Source organism: Ciconia boyciana, chromosome 8 (genome assembly GCF_034638445.1).
Source record: "Ciconia boyciana chromosome 8, ASM3463844v1, whole genome shotgun sequence".
NCBI lineage: Eukaryota > Metazoa > Chordata > Aves > Ciconiiformes > Ciconiidae > Ciconia > Ciconia boyciana.
Genome location: NC_132941.1, coordinates 59,307,036 through 59,319,037, shown reverse-complemented (window position 1 = coordinate 59,319,037; position 12,002 = coordinate 59,307,036). Strand labels below are relative to the sequence as shown.

At 35.7% G+C, this 12,002-nt stretch overlaps 1 protein-coding gene across 1 annotated transcript in view; it reads left to right on the top strand.

The window, feature by feature from the left end:
- The window catches only part of PDZD8 (PDZ domain containing 8), a 66,839-nt gene extending 57,208 nt beyond the window's left edge, over positions 1-9,631 (top strand). Inside the window, exons 4-5 of the mRNA XM_072870389.1 lie at positions 2,483-2,645; positions 5,023-9,631. Coding sequence (XP_072726490.1) covers positions 2,483-2,645; positions 5,023-7,220 — 2,361 coding nt within the window. The 3' untranslated portion in view covers positions 7,221-9,631. The remainder of the gene's footprint in view (positions 1-2,482; positions 2,646-5,022) is intronic.
- The last annotated feature ends 2,371 nt before the right edge of the window (positions 9,632-12,002 follow it).

Genomic DNA, 12,002 nt, shown 5'->3' with positions numbered 1-12,002 from the left:
CTCACTAAAGAGCTTTATACTTCAGTGGACTAACAAAAATTAGGGTAAAAAATGGTTATAGTTTGCTTTTCAGTCCTTTGTAATATACATGTTAGTCAGTGTTCCTTAAGTGGGATTTTACTTTCTGATCTTCATTATGATAGTTTTGTTATCTATTCAAACACAAGGATTTGGAAATCTCTTTCCAACCTTAATCATTTAGAGCAAGACTTTCAAAGGAACCATCATAGGAAAATTGAGATTTGAGTACTTAGATTCTGTGGCAAATCTCAGAAATAATGGTCTCCTTGTTGTTTGATAATAATATGCAGAGCTACGTAGCATAGGGGAGTGATTTTTGGAATGAGTTTTTGTTGCATGTTTGTATGCCGCCACAGCAAGTTCATGTCATTTGTGTTTTTGACAGTTAAAATATTCAACTAGTGTTCTTTGAAATTGTAGTAATTGTTCATGTTGTTTCCGTACAGCATGTGCAACATTTGTGAATTGCTAACTTAAAGCCATATTATATATGAATAAAGGACTAAAGCAGAAGAGTAATTATTTTCTTTAAAAAAAGCTTCTCTTTTCTTCCACAAGTATTTCTAATACTTTTTATTTGTTTCTTAACACTTAAGGGTTTATTTTTTTTTAAATTTAATTATGTATCAGTTTCTTTGGTGTGAATGGGAACAGTCTTAAAATAACCTCCCCCCCCAAAAAAAAAAAACCCAAAAAACAAAAAACAAAAAAAACCCCAAAACCAAAAACCTACTACAGTTGTTTCTGTAGGCAAGTATTAACTTGTTTGCATTATAGAAGAACCTTGAATCTTGGAACTGCAATTAAGCTTATATTTGGTCTTGTTATTCTTACATACATTACTGGGTATTCGCAGTAGATGTTAACAAAGTTTGTGAGAAAGTGTTATCCTTAAGTGACTGTTGGAAATGCAGAAAACTAGTTACAAAGCTTAGAAAGTTAATGCAAGTCTGCTTCTTCAAACTCAATGCTGTTCTTAAGGAAACTGTTTAATGTAGCATTTTTATTTCTATAAAAAAACTGAACAACAATTTTAAAAAGCCAAGATGTGGTGCTATTAAGATTACAGGAAAGGAGCAAAAGCCATGCAGCCAAGGAGAGAGTCGTGTACTGAAGTTAAGTAATCCACTTCATCTGTGAAAAGCCATTGTACAAAACTAAGCAAACAAACACATCCTCAAAAGAGGAGGATCAACTCCAGACAGTTCAAACATCGACAATTGAATAGCAACAAAGTAAATGCAGAAGGATGGAGGAGAAGACTGTCTACCTAAACTCAGTAAATTGAAATCAAATACAAAATTGCCTGTGGAGGTTTTCTACAAACAATGTCTGTCTCCCTGTTCTTGCGAATCAAAAAAGCAAATTAAATTTCTGTCCTTGGAGCTGAAACACAGACTGAGTTTCCCTTTCAAATAGACAGAATATACTTTGGTGGAATGATAGTAGACAGTTATTTGAAACAGTCCAGAAGGAATGTGCTTTAGGAAAAAAAAGTATATTTTTAAATTCATTAAGGACAGTCCTTTATTAAGAAAAAAGTTGTCAAAGATCTCAGACACTGAGGCGTGTAAACAATTGACCACTACCTAGATATATTCTTCAATAGGGACTTCCAAATTATAAGAGATCTGTGCATGAATGTGGGATGAAACTCTACTACAGAGATTGTACCTCAGTCATTTTTTTAAAGAATAAGATATTTGAGATTATTGAGTTAAATTTTATCTTGTATTTATCTTGCAAGATAAATACGAGGAATGGGTTCTGAGTCTTTGAAGAAACTTCTTAGGCTATTGTTAATTTAGATTTGTTCTTTTGTTAATTTAGATTTGTGTAAGTACATAATAGTTTTCTCACTCCAAACACCATTTTGTATAGACTACTGAAGAGCTACTCATAGTAACAGGCTTTATAATGCAAATGTGGTTTATTCAAAGTCATACCTAGATTGATGGTACAGTGTTCCTTTTGATAAAACTTCTTCCCAATAAAATAATAAAACGGATGATGAGGTTGTGTTGTTGTAGCATTGTTAGGACTGGAGCTTTTTGTGAAGATGAACTATGTGTTGCCTTTCCTGCTGATTTGTATTTGCATAGGTTAGCTCAGTATTGTTATTAACTGTATATAAGCTATTGAACAGATGTGTACACACATTACACTTATTTACATATATATTTATTTTGCTGACAATTCCTTGCACTGCTCTCTGGCTTTGACACATTTGGCTCTTCAGAACTGGTGACATTTGGTTCCACCTTTCTCCAAAGGTGTAAACTGGATTGGCAGACAGTTAATCTATGACGTGAGAATCTGTTTAATGAAGTCAACGGGTGTCCTAGGGTAATTTTTTAATAGTATCAGTTGTATGATTTTATTTAAACAATCATTACTAACCATGAATCCTTGCAGTTTGCTTAATCAACATACTCTTAACTTTTAAATTCCTTCTTTCTAGGCAGAACTAGTGAAAGGGAATCTGCAAAGTGTTGGGCTCACGCTCCGCCTTGTGCAGTCCAAGGAAGAAGATGCAGGGCATGTTGTCATTGAAACTGTGACTCCAAACTCACCTGCTGCAGCTGCTGATCTACAGAGGGGGGACAGACTTCTAGCAATTGGCAGTGAGTAATATGTCAGCTTTCAAAATAAGTGTTGTCTTGCAAACTGGGAGGACGTATCTGCGTACAGTTCAACTAGACTGCCTTTCTCAACAATTAGTTATGCCTGGCACTCATAATAAAAACTAACATTCATGTATTTATGGACGCTTAAGGTTATCATTCACTTGATTCGTTTTCTTGCATATTTATTTACTCTTTGCTAGGTAAAAGCAAAATAAAGTTGAATAAACATTTGAATGTAAATATATTTTAACTGCTCTGATAGTGATGCTGTGAGGTTCTCTACTTAGTTTCTCCCAGTGATGTTATAAAATGTGCTTAGTTTACAAAGAAAACCATAACATTTTACATCCTAGGCCTGCACGCTCAGCTTTGAACCTAAAGGTACTAAATAGAGTATGGAACAAGTAGTATCAGCATATTTTTGACTGACAGAGTAATTGTTTGAAATGTCAAAAAGACCCAAGAAGATCTGCTGAGTATTTGATAGCATTTTTATACTTTTAGTCTCAATTTTTGTCAGCTCTGACATGTAGGAGCCTACGTATTATTTAGAAATCTACTCTGAAGTTCTCGTATTTGAAGACTTTGGCCAAATTGTAACTGGCACATAAGTGCTGCGTTGAGGCAAAAAGTTACCCTTGATTTTTGCAGGGGAGGGCACTGTGGGTTTTTTTTAGTAAAGATTCTGTTGAAATCCCTGGGCATTATGAAGTGGATTGATACTAGTTTATATTCTACAATTTTAAAATAGACCATCTCCAGATATAGCTTGAATACTTCTGTCTTATATGGACCCTGTCACCAACAGAGAACTAGATCATAATCATAAACCATAATCAGAAACTGGTACTAGAAATCTTACTGCTTTAAACTTGAGTGTTGGAGGGGACCTACGGAATATGGCAGTGGACAGAAGGACGAATAAATCATTAACAAGAACAGTGGCTAATCAACTTAGTGGAAGGAGCAGATAGGAACCTGTTTATGATCATTAAGAACTAATGCAATGTTTTCTATTCTACTGGGTGTTGCGGGACTAAATAAAATGTTATGGAATAGGAATCATAAGTAGCTTAGTTTAAAGTTGTTGGGCTTTGTACGCTGACCAGGGATTTATAAAGACTAAAAAGGAGTGGGAATATCACTGTATATTAGTAACATTTTAGAAATAAGTGTAGGTACCACTGATAAAGTAGCATGTAAACTGAAATCACTCTAGGGGAAAAATGTTAAAAAATTCTGCTAGGGTCATATTGTGAATTTGGAGATTATCTCCATCATGTCATTGGTAGAGAAAGAAATGCAGAAAGAACTGCATAATTATGAGCTGTATATAGTATCCCAGATATGCCTGCATGTCACAGCACATGCATTTCTTCTCCAAACATTAACTGTATAAATAAGAGGTAAAGTAATTTTGTATTTTGTTCCGCTAAGTCATTAAGATACTACAGAAGAATTAGTGTGGTAAAATACTATGAAGATAGAACTTTATACATTTACGACATGAACTACTTAAACTCCTTGCTATCACAGTCGCATTAATTTTTTTTAAGTTTTAACCTGAGAGGTTTTACTGATTTTACAGGTTTTACAGTGGTTAAGCTCTGGCTTAACTGCTACAGTGAGTTATTGTGATTAGGTACTGTCTAAATCCCCATTGCATTGCTCCAGTGATTTAAAATGGTTTTGAGTCGCTTTGAACGGGCAATTGATGATTGCTCTAGAACAAGGGAAAAGTAATTTTTACATGACCCCCTGCATGACTTTATTTGGACTGTGTGCTCATTAAGGTATTTTAGCTTGCATTTAGTTTGTTGAATCTTACCATAGGCTGGAGATACTGTCAAATGGCTCGGAAAGTTCTGATGAGGAAGATGATTCAGTTCACTGTTCAGCCACACTGAGAATGTAGCATCATGCCTATATTTTGTTAACATATTGGAACTATTTTCTTTATTAGCCTGCTTCTGTTTTAATTATAACTGTATTTAAAGATACCTATCTCTTTTGAATCCTTTGTTAAATGCCTGCTGCTGAAAAGTCCAAACTTACAATAAGGCCAAGGTTAAAAATGTTAGCATATAAAAAGAACATTACTCTATAAGATTACAGCATTAATAACAAACAGCAAAGGGGAGTATTTATGTTAGTATCTTTTCCAGCTCCTGAAGTGATATATTTGTATGAATAAAATGGAAAGGATCCATCTGTAACATTTCAGTTAAGCTCTTCTGTCATGTTGAATTCCTCTGCTAGTGAGCAACAGTATTATTACCACTAGTAAAGATCTAAACATGTTTTGTCGACTATTTTTGGCCATTTATATTGTGATCACAATTAAAATTTAAAAATTTTTCTTTTTTTTTAATAGGTGTTAAAATCACATCAACTGTCCAAGTGTTGAAGCTTATTAGACAGGCTGGGGACAGAGTTTTAGTTTTTTATGAAAGGCCTGTTGGGTATAATCAGCATGGTTCAGCACTGCAGGATGGATTTGGACAATTGGAAGACACTGCTTTCTTGACACAGCCAGAAGATGACCAAGCTAGTTTATCAGCTGATGTTGATAACAGAGATTTTGATTCAGAATTTGAGGACTTAGTTTGTGAATCACCAGACCAAAAAGAAGATCTGCCAACAGCTCCAAGTCCCAAACGTTCAGTAGTAATACTTGCTGCTAAACCACTTGGAACTATATCTCCGATTCTGAATCGAAAACTACATTTAGGAAGTTATCAGACAACATCAAAAACACAACAAAAAGATGGAGCTAAAGTGGCAACACCCAAAACTATTGAAGGTTCAGATGCATCACAGCAATCAGGTAAACAATCACAAGGGTCCAGTACTAAGCCTCCTGTGCCACCTAGGCCACAAAGTAAGCCTGTTTTGCCTACTAGTGAAACTCAAAATCTGTTAGAAACTGGAGGGGTATCTTCTGAAAAACCGGAGAGGCCACCTCCACCTACAAATAACGGAGATAAATGTACAGAGAAGGTAGTAAAGAATAATGATCAAATAGAAGACCCAATGGTATCAAAAGTAGCAACAGCACCAAAACAAGATACATTAAAAGATGGACTTTCAGAAAATGCACGTAGTTACAAAGATAGCGGAGATGATCATCAAACATGGGAATCACCAGAAATTCCTTATAAAATCCGGCAAGGCCGATGGCCAAGGACGAGAACATCCTCCTGTCTATTTGAAGTAGAAGGATACCATAAGTACCTTAATGTTGCACTGTGGTGCAGAGACCCTTTCAAAGCAGGTGGTTTTATCTGCTTAGGATATGCAAGCATAAAACTTGAAGAAATTGCTTTAGATTGTATAGCTACATCCTCAATGGAATATATTAGAACATTTAAACTGGATGCTCCTACACCTAAAGCAGCAGTCACTAGAACAGCATTGCGGAATTTGACAACCCATAAGGGATTCAATGAAAAATTTTGTTATGGTGATGTAACTTTACACTTCAAATATTTAAAAGAAGGTGAAGTAGATGATTCAAACTTTCTCCTGGAGAAAGAACGGGAATGTCACTTGGACGAAGAAGCTCGTGCACTTCAGAAAGAGGATCCTTACTTGGGACAAATTGTTCTTACGGAGAACAAGCATAACTTTCAAGATACTCAGTTTCAGAATCCAACTTGGTGTGATTACTGCAAAAAGAAAGTATGGACTAAAGCGGCTTCGCAGTGCATGCTCTGTGCTTATGTTTGCCATAAAAAGTGTCAAGAAAAATGTCTAACTGAGACACCCTTTTGCGTAGGAGCTGAAAAGCGACTTGATCGAACTGTGGGAGGTTGTAGAGCAGAAGGACAGGAAGGTCCCCAGGCTGCATCCTCTCGTGTTGATTCAGAACCTAAATCTGTTAACAGAACTACAGGTTTGACCAGGCATATCATCAATACAAGCACCCGTTTGTTAAACCTTCGTCAAGTCCCCAAAGCTCGCCTTTCTGAGCAAGGAACAGAGGTGGTAGAACCTTCACCAAAGCACACACCAAACACTTCTGATAATGAAAGTAGCGATACTGAAATCAGCGGGCCAAGCAGTCCTTCAAAACGTGCAGCAGGTACTGGGATAAAGTTGGTCCGAAAGGAGGGTGGTCTGGATGACAGTGTCTTCATTGCTGTTAAAGAAATTGGACGTGATCTCTACAGAAGTTTACCCACCGAGGAGCGTTTTCAGAAATTAGAGTTCATGTTGGATAAGCTGCAGAATGAAATAGACCAGGAGCTGGAAAATAATAATTCACTTGTTAAAGAAGAAAAAGAGACAACTGATGCAAGGAAAAAAGCCTTGATTTCTGCTGCGCTGGCTAAGTCAGGTGAAAGACTGCAGGCCCTTACGCTGCTGATGATCCACTACAGAGCAGGCATTGAGGATCTAGAGTCTCTGGAGAACATGTCATTAGAGCGGCAGTCCAAAAGAGTGACTAAAGATTCAGAGGAACCCAACATAGGAGAAGAAATGGATAACGAAGATGTCAGTCTGATGGAGGCGCCAACATTCAATATCATATCGGAAGAACCAGTTGATCCACCTCAATCAGTAGACTGATATTTACATATTTAACCTTCGAAGGAATGGGCTAAAATAATATTTTGCACTTAATTACAAACACACACAAATTAAATTAAAAAACACTGGTATAATGCACATGTCCTGCTTCTCCGCAGTTATTTGCCTGTGTAAGAGTACAGCTAGTAATGGTTCTTCTCCAGCTACAGCACCATCATTTTGTTAAACTGGCTGGTTGAAACTGCATTTTGGGGTTTATATTGGAAATTTATTTTTAATAACTTATTTTTATTTTTTCTAATTATGTAACCTTACCATTTCACATTAATGTGTGTGGTGTCCTTAATGCATTACTTGCCCCCCGCCCTTTTTTTTTTTGAGCTAATGTTTTCAACAGGAAACTGGCAGGATTTTCAAAATGTTTAGTTTCCATTGTATGATGAAAAAATAAGCTTGTTGCATGCCTAAGCTGATGACTGACACAGAAGTCACTGAGGGACCAGGCTTTAAAATGTTGATCACAGTTATTGTGCGTCTTCTAGGTAGTTGTGCATTTTTTGCCAAACATATCATGAAAGCAAACAAAAGGTCTTTCCTTTTGTCTGTTATTAATATTTACTACAGTTAACATGGCATATCATTTGTTTCCCATATCTTTGTTAAATATAAGAACTTTTCATAGTTTGTAATTAACATGAAATATAATAATGCTATGCTAAAAAAAAATCCTCCTTAGAACTTTGGGCTATTGTATCCCGATTGAATAATACTAGATGTCAAAGTACATAGCAGTATCTCATAATAATTTAATTGGGAATATTTTTGAGATAAGAGGCTGGTTGCCTTTCAGAACAAAATTATATATTTAAGTGTTGTTGTATTATCTAATAACCGGATAAAGGAAAATTGCTCTTCTCAAGAGTTGGAGGTTTCATTGCATTCTATGAAAAAGCATGTAATGATGGTTTAAGTAATTTAAAAAAAAAAATTGATGTTTTGCTGCAGACTTTATCTTATCGTTTCAGAAAGCTTAAGGTACAAAATACTTTACAAAATAGCTAAACGTGTTCTCTCTCAACACTTTTGAGTAATCATGTAGTGGTAAGCATTCAGCTTCTCAGACAGAAGAGACAGCCTGAGCAGAAGGATCACATTTTGTCAGAAAAATGTCCTATAGTGTATATAATGTGTTTTATTTGAATCAAAATAAGTGAGTCCAGTAGAGATGAGGAAGAATTTCAGCCAGCAGCTTTTGAAAAGAACTATCTGGTCTTGTGCTGTGTAAACTGTGGATCTTAGCATCACCTGGCTAAGGCCGTTGTTCTTATTTATTTCCTGTAAACATGTCTTTGTTTCATCTTCTGTGTATAGAAATGCCGTATAAAATATCATCTTTATTTTAGGTACTGTGTTAGGTACTGGTATCATTATCACTGGTAGTAGAAAAAAAAATGCCTTTGTGGAAATGGAGTTGAATCTAAGGTGGTAAGATAACTAATTTAAATTTGCAGGCAGTCTGTAATGTACCTCTCCATTAAATTTGCTTCTCAGTTTATTTTGTGATGGGCAAAATTAAGTAGCAATGGTTTTCACCGATGGAAAAGCATATTTGTACTTCTAAACAAAATGGTTACTTCCACTCATGCAACTACTTGCACTTTTTTGTGAGTTCTGGGCGGTTGATACTTATTTAGTTGACGTATGGAAAACACTACCCATGCTAAAATAGGCATGTGACACACTTCTCAAATTAAGCTTCAGCAAATAATCGCACAAAATTAGCTTCCCTTATTGACTAAAAGTTATTTAACCTATACTTGCTTGAGATGCATATTAAGACTTCCCCACTCCATTTTCTCAGTGGCTTACCATTGGTGGTGATCTGCATTCAATCTCCATCAGTGTTTGCTCTTACAGACTACTATAGAGGTTTTCAAATATATCCAAGTACTTCATTTAAACCCTGGTACACGTGAAGGAGCTGTGAAAACAATGCAAATACCGATGTAAAAAAAATGCATTTGAGGTTTTAAATTGACTTGTGTAATACAGTGGGTGAGAAAAGCTGGATATAGTTTTCCTCGTATAGTATTGCTAATGATGATTGTAAGAGATAAATGTAGTGCAATATTTTTAAATATACCGAATGGGAAAAAGGCGAAATAATTGTATTTTAGTGATAAGAAGGAAAACATAAATTCCTATCTGGCATTAATTACAATAAGCAGTGAATCTCGAGGGGAAAATTGTAATACTACATTCCTGATGTAATCTTTGCTTCATGCTTGACTGTAAATAGCTGAAAATAAAGAATACCACAGAAAACAAGAATATCTTGACTTAATGATATCTGAATAGGTGGCAGCTACACACATTTGCAGAAGATCTGCCTAATGATTTTGTTGGTTATTATTTTATCATGAGAATAAGCTTTAATAAAATAGTTTTGCTAAATTATCAACTTCTTTGCATTGTGTTAATATTTTTTTTAAACATTTGTATTGCAGTAGTTTATCGTCTGAAGCCACTACTTAAAGGAAGGATCTCTGGGAGAAAACCACACATTTTTGCGTTAAATAAAACTACTGATTGCTGGATTAATTGGGCTTTTATGCATTCTTCAGATTTACATATGCATTTATTTTTATTCTACACAGTTTTAAGAGTAGACAGAGATTTATTTCAAAATGGTGATTCCAGTTGATTCTTTGTGTACCTAGAGAATCTTATAAAATGCTAAGGATGTTTGTGGGTTTTTTTAAGACCTCCAAGCACTGCTCAAATAATATTGCCGTTCAATTATTGGTGATAGTGACTACCACCAGACTTACATTAGGGGAACAAATTGTCCAAGACAAATTCTTCTGACTTGCCCTGTCCTTCAGAAAATGTTAATGGCTAACTAAACAAATCCTTACTGGTTTACTAGCTCATTTTTATCTAAGCAGTTTTTCCTTATAATCCCTTATCCTTGGGTTTTTTCCCTCAAATTTGAAATAAAACATGCATGGAAGTTTACAACTACAGGGGAGAACTAAGATGTGAGAGCAAATGAACTAAGTGACTTTATCACATGTAAAGTGACACAGATAAAAATACACAAAATATGAAAGAATCCAAATTTTTTTGGTGTATTTTTTGTAACTAAAGTTACTTCCTGACTGTCAGCAAAATGGGTTCATGTTTGATTACTTATTCCTCCATGGCACAGAAAATCCAAAATATAGAACAACTGCTAGATGTCTTTGTTCTGGGAGGAAAAGGTGGTGTAGAGAGCCCAAATATGGGTGTCTCTGTGGCACTTGACTCTGTCTTCCTCCAGCTTCTGGTGGACCAGGAGTGGAGCAAGAGCCTGTGGGAGCCAGACTGAGCTGTATGGGTCTACTGTGGGTCTTCTGAGCAAACCAGGGCAAGATGCTGGTCTGTAAGGCCCCAGGAGAAACCTGGCCTCATCTGCAGAAGAGGAATGTGATCAATTCCTCTGTCCTTGGGCCTCCTCATACTCGTTTTGTGTTGCAGATTAATGTGAACTCTTCCTTAATTTTGATCTGCTCAAAAGTACAAAACCAAGCTGTGAAGTAAGCTATTCTATGGGGTTTTTATTGTATAAGTTGCTACGTTTGCATTACTCTTACACTTGTGAATTTAAGCAATACATTGGTTAATCAGCTGGCAAATAAATGAACATGTTGTGTGATAATTTAGAATTCTAACATTGGTATATTAGTTTCAAATTTAATTGGATTAACAATTTGATGTTGACCAAGAGTTCAGTGAAGCTAAGTAAAATAACTTCTCTTGGGGCAAAGTTTCAAGTATCCAAATGATCTGCAACATTAAAATCTGAACCTAATGTGATAATCATCGATATGCACAATTGTCACTTATTCAGTGGCAGTGAAGTACTCAACATACTGCAGAATCTTGGGTTTTGCTATATTAATGTCTGTCTCCAAACACCTCTCAGCTTTGAAGGAAGGATTTCCATCTGTTATATATTCAAAAGAATGCAACAGAAAATATACCACTATAAAATCTGTAAGTGGATTTTTCAAATCCGCCATAGGATGATCTTGCTTGGTGTTTCATGTCATTGAAGCCTCTTATGATGTTTTATCAGACTCTTCACCCTTACTTAAGCACCCTGTTCTGGCAGCATATACAGGGGTGTGCCCTCGTATTGCACATTTTTGCCTTACCTATTTCCCAAAAGTTAAATCTCAGACCAGCGGCCACATAACAGACTGGTTTTGGAAGTATTGCGGTTACCTAAACAAGTTGCATGTATTTATAACCTGGCGTGAAAATATTCGTCCTCAATTACAAATGGACTAGAAATGAGGAGTCCTTTCCCACGACCTGAAATGTTTGTTGGCTCTCCCCCCCAGTATACAGTGAACCACAATGCATAAGGCAAATCGTGAGGGGGATTCTTTTTTATTGTTATTATTTTTACCTTATTACAATAGGTCATGAAATTCTTTCAGATAACTTTATTTTAATGCACTCTGAATGCATAATTATTGACAAAGCAATACTCGAAGTTTGATCCACTATATTTTTCATATTTTCTGACCATAGTATATACACTTTACAAAACTATATGTAAACATAGTATCTATGCTGTAGTACATAAAACATCTGCAATTACATGAAAGAAGGCACATAAAGATTTTAATTTTACAACTGAAAAGATACACCAGGGTTGATAAGGACATTGTGATTGTTTTAAAATGCTTTCTTTAAAAGTCGTATTTTTCTCAGTGCAGATAGGGACTGCCTAATACAGTGCTTTTCCTGTTTTAGACTGTGCCCCCAAAC